This window comes from Protobothrops mucrosquamatus, unplaced genomic scaffold (assembly GCF_001527695.2).
Source record: "Protobothrops mucrosquamatus isolate PMUCROS unplaced genomic scaffold, P.Mucros_1.0 scaffold6, whole genome shotgun sequence".
Classification (NCBI taxonomy): Eukaryota; Metazoa; Chordata; class Lepidosauria; order Squamata; family Viperidae; genus Protobothrops; species Protobothrops mucrosquamatus.
In genome coordinates this window covers 5,278,246-5,288,645 of record NW_015386393.1, presented here as the reverse complement: position 1 = coordinate 5,288,645, position 10,400 = coordinate 5,278,246, and the positions used below count along the sequence as shown (strand labels likewise).

The 10,400-nt window shown below is 42.0% G+C and overlaps 1 protein-coding gene across 1 annotated transcript in view; it reads right to left on the bottom strand.

Moving 5' to 3' along the window:
• The window catches only part of ATP8B3 (ATPase phospholipid transporting 8B3), a 96,638-nt gene that overhangs the window by 15,341 nt on the left and 70,897 nt on the right, over window positions 1-10,400 (bottom strand). Inside the window, exons 18-23 of the mRNA XM_015809936.1 lie at window positions 7,888-8,076; window positions 6,957-7,069; window positions 5,685-5,819; window positions 4,949-5,060; window positions 3,185-3,260; window positions 171-312 (exon numbers count right to left, since the gene is read on the bottom strand). Coding sequence (XP_015665422.1) covers window positions 171-312; window positions 3,185-3,260; window positions 4,949-5,060; window positions 5,685-5,819; window positions 6,957-7,069; window positions 7,888-8,076 — 767 coding nt within the window. The remainder of the gene's footprint in view (window positions 1-170; window positions 313-3,184; window positions 3,261-4,948; window positions 5,061-5,684; window positions 5,820-6,956; window positions 7,070-7,887; window positions 8,077-10,400) is intronic.

Genomic DNA, 10,400 nt, shown 5'->3' with positions numbered 1-10,400 from the left:
AACAACTGCATCGATTCACTTAACAACTGTGACAGGAAAGGTCGGCAAATGGGGCAAAAGTCACTTAACAAAGCTCTGACTTAGCCACCTAAATTTTGGGCTCAGTTGTGTGGTCGTAAGTCGAGGGCCACCTGTACTACAGAGGGACCCATTAAAAAATGTTATCTTACCAGGAAATCCCCAGTGACCACCAAGGCTTTTTTGCCCTGCGCTTCGGATGCTTGATAAGGAAGAAAAGAATTGACGTTGCAAAGGGCTTCACCGCTGCCAGTCAAACTGTTGCTGCTGCACCAGGCTGGTTCAAGAATCTCACTGCAAAACAAGGTGGGGGAAGAAACGAGAGCATTTCTCTTTTAACCCGGAAGCACAAGGCCTCAGACAGGTTGAAATCGCAAGCGTTGAGCCACTTCCCCAAGTTGTACCTGCAACATCTAAGCCTCCCATCCCACAGTTGGGAAATCTACAGGATTTCCTGGTTCGTTCTCCGAGTTTGTGGGTTGGTTGCCAAACGTGTCGTTACCAGGCTAGGTAACATCTTCAGCGGTGTTTAGGGGGTGTCAGTGTTCTGTTTACAAGGGCTTCAGGTGTGGGAGTGTTGAGTAAGGGTCTCGTGATGGGTCTCGTGATGGGTCAGGTGTGAGTCATCAGTGAGGGGCTTGTGATGAGTCTTGTGATGGGGAGGTTACATTCGGTCAGGGTCACTGGGAGGTGAACTGCTAGTGGGAGGGGGCCTTGCGTGGGTTGGTTAGGGTCAGTGCTGCCTCTGGTTGGCTGTGTGGTTGATTTGGATTCTGAGGGGTTCCTAGGCTGGTTGTAGGTCAGTGGTGGCAAACCTATGGCACGCGTGCCAGAGGCGGCATTCAGAGCCCTCTCTGTTGGCACGCGCGCCACCGCCACCAGCAGCAAGTCCATCAGGCCGCCATTGCTGCCCAGAGCAGGAGCCCCACCCAGCACAAAGGAGGCAAAGCGGCCAACTAGCAAGCTTGAGTAGAGGTGGTAGAGCAGAGGTCACCAACCATTGTCGATTGGTGGACTGGAAGAAAAGGGAGGGGGAAGCATTTTACGTGCTGCAAATGGGGTGGGGCTAGTGCCTGCGTGATACTCACTAGCCCTGCCCCATTCTTGCATGGTGCAGCACGTTGTATCTGCACCTCGCGGCACGGCAGCGGCCATTTTTGCACCTTGCAACGCGGTGGCCCATTTTTGTGCCCCGGTTTTTGCATACCAGAGGCAGCACTCAGAGGCGCTTTCCTGCCCCCCCCCCGAGGGCCCCACAATGCTGATGCGGCCCTGGCACTTTGCGATAAATAAGTGGGTTTTGGGTTGCGGTTTGGGCACTCGGTCTCTAAAAGGTTCGCCATCACTATTGTAGGTCAATGTGTCTGTTGAAACAGAACAACACGGACACTGACATCCCCTAAATACTGAACATGTTACCTAGCCTGGTAACGAAACGTTCAGAAACCAAGCCACAAGCTCGGAAAACGAACCTTCACCCTCATCCTACACCTGAGCTACAGATAATTGGCACTATTGCAAATCTACAGGATGTTCATGGAAAGTTTAATTTCTGAGTCCGAGATAAAGACAAAGAAAAGCTGAAGTTCAGGCACAGAGTCTGCATTTGCTCTGTACTCAGACATCCTTCCTACAAGATAGAGAGATGGACTATGAAAAACTAGTGGGCCCCACAAAGAATTTCATAGCAAAAGAACAAATGAAATACAGGTAGTCCTTGACTTACAACAGTTCATTTAGTGACCATTCAAAGTTACAATGGCACTGAAAAAAAGTGACTTATGACTGTTTTTCCACACTGACGACCGTTATAGTATCTCCATAGTCAGGTGATCAAAATTCGGACTTTTGGCAACCAGATTATATTTATGACTTTTGCAGTGTCCCGGGGTCGTGTGATTACCTTTTGTGACCTTCTGACAAGAAAAGTCAACGAGGAAGCCAGATTCATTTAACAACTGTGTTACTAACTTAACAACTGCAGTGATTCCCTTAACAACTGTGGCACGAGAGGTCATAAAATGGAGCAAAAATCACTTAACAAATGTTTCACCTAGCAACAAAAATTTAGTGCTCAATTGTGGTTGTAAGTCGAGAACTACTTGTACAGTATTAGGCAGTTGAAGTTGCCTCTCCAGATGTCAACGTTATTTGGATGAATGTGATGATAAAACGAAAGGGAAGGTTCAAGATCAGTCCCTGATATTTTCAGATATAGTTAGTCCTCAGCTTATAACCATTCAGTGACTGTTTGAAGTTACAATGGCACAGAAAAAAAATGACTTACACCTGGTTCTCGCACTTACAACCATCACAGATTTCCCACAGTCATGTGACCAAACACTGGGTGGTTAGCGAACCAGCATCTATTTATGATGGGATGCAGGGTTACAGGGTCATGTGTTTACCTTTGCCAACCTTCCCAGCCAGCTTCTGACATGCAAGGTCAATGAGTTAAGCTGGATTTGCTTAATGACCACATGGTTCACTTAACAACTAGTGATTTGCTTAACAACACTGGCAAAAAAGTAGTAAAATCGGGCTTGACTCAGTTAACAACTGCCTTGCTTAGCAATGGAAACTCTGGCCCCAGTAATAATAATAATAATAATAATAATAATAATAATAATAATAATAATAATAATAATAATAATAATAATAATAATAAAATAAAGTTGGAAAGGACCTTGGAGGTCATCTAGTCCAACCCCCTGCTTAGGCAGGAAACCCTATACCATTTCAGACAAATGGCTGTCCAGCTCTTCTTAAAAAGAAGTGTTGGAGCATTCACCGCTTCTGGAGGCAGGTGGTTCCACTGATTAATTATCATAAGTTGAGGGTTACCTGTTTTACGGGATCATGCAGTTTTGGCGGGAAAACTTCTGCATGAACTGTACCAGAATTATTCAACAAACACAGTAATATGGGTGACAGGGATTCAGTACCCAATGAATTGAGCGTAAGGGAGAGCTAGTTTGGTGTTATGGGCTAGAAACAGGGCTACTACGAGTTTTAGCTCTCCCCTTGACTCCAATTGGCTTCAGTGAACTTAGATCTAAACTTAATCTGGGGTTTCCAAACAACACCTGATTATTTTTCAGTTTGAGTCACTTCCTTTCCCTTGCCCAACCACAGACAACCAAAGACACCTGTCGTATCTCCGTACCTGATTTCGCTCTCCTCCAGAATGGTCATATCCTCGGAAAGGAGGTGGCAAGCAAACCCAATATTGACAGCAGTTTCTGCAAATCAATAACGAAGACCAGAAATGGGATTAAAAGCTGGAGCGTGACACATTCTCTTCTATTTCCGCTTCCATCCCTGAAATAAGTTTTTTAAAAAAAGACTATAGGTAGTCCTCAACTTATGACCACAATGGAGTCTATTGCTCCATTTCTATTGCTAAGGAAAACTGTTGTTAGGTGAGTTTTGGCCCGCTTTACGACCTATCTCGCCACAGTTGTTAAATGAATCACTGCAGTTGTTAAGTTAATAACACAACTGTTAAGTGAATCTGGCTTCCCCATTGACTTTGCTTGTCAGAAAGCTACAAAAGGGGATCACATGACTCCGGGGACACTGCAACCGTCGTAAATACATGCCAGTTGCCAAGCGCCCGAATTTTGATCACGTGTCCACGGGGACGCAACTGTGAAAAATGTTCTTAAGTCACTTTTTTTCAATGCTGTTGTAACTTTGAATGGTCTCTAAATGAATGGTTGTTAGTCAAGGACTAGCTGTAACTTAAAACAAATGGTTTTGCAATACACATACATGCCTAATATCAAGTCTCTCATACAATTAAACGAGATCAAGAAAGCTGCACAGAATTCCACAAAAACAGCAACAACTTCTTTGCATCGATTTAAAGCTCTTTAGGAGTACATAAAGAGTCTTGGGATCTAACAGGAATTTCCTAACTCCGAGTTAGTGGTCGGTTCACTATCTAATCTCTTTCAATGATGTGAAATTCTTTTTCCCAGATTTCTTTCCACCTGGGCTAAGTTGCAGTTTATGAGGTAAGCTGTTAATGGCCTCACTCCGAGTCTCTCAATTATTGAGGCCTCTCTCTCTCTTCCACTCCTTTCCCAGCCTCCACAATCTTTCATATATGAATTGTTTGCTTCTTAAACATCTTTTTTTTGCAATCCAATTTGTTCAGAAAAGATGAACATACAAGTAGTCCTTGACTTACGACCACAACTGAGCCCAAAATTTATGTTGCTAAGCAAGACAGTTTTTAAATGAATTTTGCCCTATATTAGATCTTTCTTTCCACAGTTGCTAAGTGAATCAGTGAGTCGTTAAGTTAGTAACAAGATTGTTAAGTGACTCTAGCTTCCCCGTTGACTTTGCTCGTCAGAAGGTCGCCAAAGGTGATCACATGACCCCAGGAACACAGCGAGTGTCATAAATATGATTCAGTTGCTTAGTGTCTGAATTTTGATCCCATGACCATGGGGATGCTGCAACGGTCGTAAGTGTGAAAAACGGTTATAAGTCACTTTTTTCAGTGCTGTTGTAAGTTTGAACGGTCACTAAATGAATTGTTGTGAGTCAAGGCCTACCTGTATATCTGAAAATACGGATATCTCTATCTAAATGTGTTAAGGGTATGATGAGTAATGCCTTTCAGTTTGTTTATACCAGGGGTCTTCAAGCATGGCCCTTTTATGACTTGTGGACTTCAACTCCCAGAATTCCTCAGCCAGGCACACGTGGAATTCTGGGAGTTGAAGTCCACAAGTCATAAAAGGGCCAAGTTTGAAGACCCCTGGTTTATACAGTTAATTTTTCAGATTCTGTACATAGCTGTGGGCATGTCTCTTGAAGCAGAATGAAATCATTTGGATGCCTAGAAATCATTTTTTCCCTAGAAAAGAATTCATTTCTCCGGAACTAAAAAAAATGTATGAGTTGGCTGATGTACCTTGCTTATCTCCAGTTAGCACCCACACTTTGATGTCCCCCCTTTTGAGAAGATGAATGGTCTCAGGGACTCCATCTTGTAATTTGTCCTCTATGGCCGTGGCACCCAGAAGCTGAAAGAACAAAACAAGAGTCGATTGAAAACTTCACAATCCAAACTTAACAGTACAAATTTCATAGTACAGTCCAGGTAGGCCTTGGCTTATGACCCCCATTGAGCCCAACATTTCAAAATACAGCCATCGGTGTAGTGATCGTTCAAAGTTACAACATGACTGAAAAAAGTGACTGATGACCATTATTCACACTTACAACCATTGCAGCATCCCTGTGGTCATGTGATCCAAATTTGGATGCTTGGCATCTGGCATGTATTTATGATGGTTGCACTGTTGATCCCCCTTCTGAGAAGCAAAGTCAATGGGGGAAGCCAGATTCACTTAACAACCGTGTTACTGACTTAACAACTGCAGTGATTCACTTAACAACTGTGGCAAGAAAGGCTGTAAAATGGAGAAAAACTCAATGAACAACTGTCTTGCTTAGCATTGGAAATTTTGGGGTCAGTTGTGGACATAAGTTGAGGACAACCTGCAAAGCTCTTTTCAGCCAAATCAATACCAAATAATGTCAACTCTCAGGAATGGAACAATATCCAAGATCTCACGTTGACTCGGCTGTCAGTCCAGACCAAAACCAACATTTACCTTGAGATTCTGCTCAATTTCCTCATATACTGTGTCCAACCCTTGGGCCCGGCCCTGTAATAAGATGCTCGCTGCATGGTGTTTCTTCTTCCACAGAGCGTACTCCTTTTTATCCAACTCTTTCATAGCCAGGCATAAAGTCCTTAAGGTCTCTGCTGCAAAACTCTGAGGGAGAGGACAAGTGTGGGTTTCTAAGGAGGTAGCATTTGCTATGAATTTGTGTGTCCATTTATGGCAAAATAATAATAATAATAATAATAATAATAATAATAATAATAATAATAATAATAATAATAATAATAATAATAATAATAATAATAATAATAATAATAATAATAATAATAATAATAATAATAATAATAATAATAATGTTGGAAGGGACCTTGGAGGTCATCAAGTCCAACCCCCTGCTCAGGCAGGTAACCCTATGCCATTTCGGACAAATGGCTGTCCAGTTTCTTCTTAAAAACTTCCAGTGTTGGAGCATTCACCGCTTCTGGAGGCAGGTTGTTCCACTGGTTAATTGTTCTAACTGTCAGGAAGCTTCTCCTTAGTTCTAGGTTGCTTCTCTCTTTGATTATTTTCCATCCATTGCTTCTTGTCCTGCCTTCAGGCACTTTGGAAAATAGCTTGACTCCCTCTTCTTTGTGGCAGCCCCTGAGATATTGGAACATTGCTATCACGTCACCCCCTCGTCCTTCTCTTCATTAAACTAAACATACCCAATTCCAGCAACCGTTCCTTATATGTTTTAGCCTCCAGTCTCCTAATCATCTTCTCATCCAAACTGTCCTCCAGGAACTTCAGCAGTGTACATTGCAGAAGAACAAAATAACAGAGTTGGAAGGGACCTTGGAGGTCTTCTAGTCCAACCCCCTACTCAAGCAGGAAACCCTATATCATTTCAGACAAATGGTTGTCCAATCTCTTCTTAGCTCAGGATTTTCCCACAAGGTCCCTGGGCGAAGAGTGATTGGCTCAAAATTAAATGGAGATGTTAGGTGGTGTTGATTGTAATTAAAGCCATCAAGATGACAGCTGAACAGCAAGACTGAAGCCCCGCCCCCTTTAACACACATCGATACACCTAAAAATGGGGTGGAGCTTCAGCTAGATCAGGGGTCTTCAAACTTGGTCCTTTTATGACTTGTGGACTTCAACTCCCAGAATTCCTCAGTCAGGCATGCTGGCTGAGGAATTCTGGGAGTTGAAGTCCACAAGTCATAAAAGGGCCAAGTTTGAAGACCCCTGAGCTAGATAATCATGACCCCCATCCTGGCTTTTCTACAATACAAAACTTACATCCAGTGCCTTGATGGTGGAACCTTTGTTGATCTGGTCACTGTGGAGTCTTTCTAGGATCACAGAATCTGCTCCTTTGGTATAAAGCTTGATGCAGCCTTCAGGGTCTTGCACTGAGAAAGAGTGATAAGGATATTTATGCAACCCTGCATTTATCTGTTGGTTGGTTTGCTTGCTTGCTTGTTAGATTCACATTCCATTTTCCCTCCAAGCACTCGGTTCTTAGGATAGGTTGACCCAAGTTATACATAAGCTTTCATGGTTGAAGTCAAACTTGGGTCTTTCTGCTCCTAGACCAGTGATGGTAAACATTTTGGGCTCAATGTGTCAAAAATTCAGAAAACGCCTAACTTGACTCTGCTGGCATGTCACACAACCTACCCATCTCCAACAAAAAAGCAACAATTCTCTATCTCCCCACCAGTCAGTTAGAACCGAAGAAGCTTCTGGGATGAGAAGCGAAATGTTTTCAAAGCAAAAACCAAGGAGGTCCAGTTGCCTATTGAAAAAAGCACCTTTGGAATATTTCCCAGCTTATTTTGTCTTAAAACAATTAAGTTAAATTTAATTTTAATTTATCCTAATTCAGCAGCAGGTAAGGAGTGAATATGGAAGCACAGACAAAAAAAAACCCAACCCTTATCTGCTGCCTTCACTTTTCCTCTGCCAATTTTGGCTCAGATTTTAAGGCACTTTTGTTTCTCACCAGATTTACTTAGTTGCATTAATTTATACACCACCACTTCCTATGATTCTAAGCTGCTTTCAATAAAATAGATGCGTCTGCCTAATCCTCTTTAAAAAGAAATTCTCCACTTTTTAAAAAGATTTTCTTTCCAATCCTGCACATTTGCCCAAATACCCATTAGAGAAACTGCCTTGCAGCTCAACAAATATGCACAGAAATAGTATCAGAAGAGTTCATACTTACCTAAAATAGACATTCGTTTTCTTACACTGTTGAAATCTAGCAATGCCAGCATCTTGTAAGTCCGTTGTATGCCCAGCTCACTTATTGTGATGCTATCTTGAGTGCGGGAGAGAAAGACATACCCCAGATTTCTGGCAGCGGTTACCAGGGCTTCTTCATCTGGCGAAGCAGCTTGGTAAACAAGCTCACCTTAGAACAAAAAGATTAGACCATAATCAAAAGAGTGTCCCAGAAGTTTAATGAAAAGTACGAGGGGTGACGTGATAGCAGTGTTCCAATATCTCAGGGGCTGCCACAAAGAAGAAGGGGTCAACCTATTATCCAAAACACCTGAAGGCAGGACAAGAAGCAATGGATGGAAACTAATCAAGGAGAGAAGCAACCTAGATCTAAAGAGAAATTTCCTAACAGTGAGAAAAATTAGAAAAATTGAGATATTTTTGAGATACAAAAAAAAAATTACAATTTAAATAACAGAAAAATCTTGTCTTCAGAAGTTGTGGGTACTCCATCACTGGAGGTTTTTAAGAAGAGATCGGACAACCCTTTGTCTGGAATGATATTAGGGTTTCCTGCTTGAGCAGGGGCTGGACTAGAAGATCTCCAAGGTCCCTTCCAACTCCGTTATATTATTACTCTGTTATTCTGTTAAGTTCAGTGCAGATTAGGAATCTGAACATTTTTTCCCCCAAACATGTTAAGTTCAGTTTTGGGAACTTCTGCACAGAAAAAAGTCTTTGTGTTAATATTTGTACATATTTTAGTGTAAACGATGGATTTAAAACAAAGACATTTTTGTTTGCAAACACACCAGAATCTATCATTACAAGTAGTCCTCGAATTACGACCGCACTTGGGATCAGAATTTCTGTTGCTAAACAAGGGACAGTTGTTAAGTGAGTTATACCCAGTTTTATGTTATTTTTTTGGCATGGCTGTTAAGCAAATCTCTGCAGTTGTGAATTGAATCATGTGGTCATTAAGCAAATCTTGCTTTCCCCATTGACTTTGCTTGTTGGAAGAGAGCTGGGAAAGTCGCAGATGGCAATCACATGGGCCCTGAGATCCTGCAACGATCATAAATGTATTCATGTTGCCAAGCATCCGAATTTTGATCATGGGGGTGCTGCAAGGACCAGTTGTAAGTCACTGTTTTCAACTTTGAACAGTCTGTTGTAATTGAGAATTGCGTGTACTGCATTCCAATTACATTTGCCTAATGTAAGTTTTGTAAATCTACAGTATATGCAACCCATCCCCAATGGTTTCGGAGCAGCTTATAAACCAGATAAACTTATGAAACCCAGGCATTAAAAGCATATCATTGTCACTGACCAAGGCAGCTGGCTGGAGCTCTTGAGAACTGGAGCCCAAACCACACTGAAGGTCTCTTCTGAATCTTATTAGAAATGTCAAAAACTGCTTCACGGATTAATGCAAATGTTTGTGCTGGTGATGTAACACCATTAGATGCTCTCCATAGCTGTTTTTTTTTTTTGCATTGAAAATGGATGACAGTGCAAATTATTAGTGAGGCTTCTAGAGCAGACACAGATGTTGAACCCAAGTGCTTAAGAGAATTCCATAACACCCTTTCAAGATAACAATGACAATAGCGCTTAGACTTATATACCGCTTCAGAGTCCTTTACAGCCCTCTCTAAGTGTTTTACAAAGTCAGCCTATTAGCCCCCAACAATCTGGATCCTCATTTTACTAAACTCAGAAGGATGGAAGGCTGAGTCAACCTCGAGCCCGTAAGGATCGAACAGCTGGCAGTGGGCAGAGTAAGTCTGCAATATTGCATTCTGACTACTGCACCACCTCAGCTCCTCTTTAAAGATAATGCAGATGGTTATTGGTTTTTTTTTGCTTTTTTATATTGCTTTTTTTATTGTTTGCAAGCCACCCAGAGTCACTGAGAGTGAGTGGGCAGCCATATAAAACTTCTACATAAATAAATTGCAGAATCCAATCTGGGTCAGTCACCAGAGGTCTATTCTTCTGAGGTTTCAGACTCGTGCTGGAGCCCATCCTCAGGGAAATAATAATAATAATAATAATAATAATAATAATAATAATAATAATAATAATAATAATAATAATGTTGGAAGGGACCTTGAAGGTCATCTAGTCCAACCCCCTGCTCAGGCAGGAAACCCTATACCATTTTAGACAAATGGCTGTCCAGTCTCTTCTTAAAAACCTCCAGTGTTGAAGCATTCACCGCTTCTGGAGGCAGGTTGTTCCACTGGTTAATTGTTCTAATTGTCAGGAAGTTTCTCCTTAGTTCTAGATTGCTTCTCTCCTTGATCAGTTTCCACCCGTTGCTTCTTGTCCTGCCTCCAGGCGCTTTGGAAAATAGCTTGACTCCCTCTTCTTTATGGCAGCCCCTGAGATATTGGAACACTGCTATCATGTCCCCCCTCGTCCTTCTCTTCATTAAACTAGACATACCCAATTCCAGCAGCCGTTCCTTATATGCTTTAGCCTCCAGTCCCCTAATCATCTTTG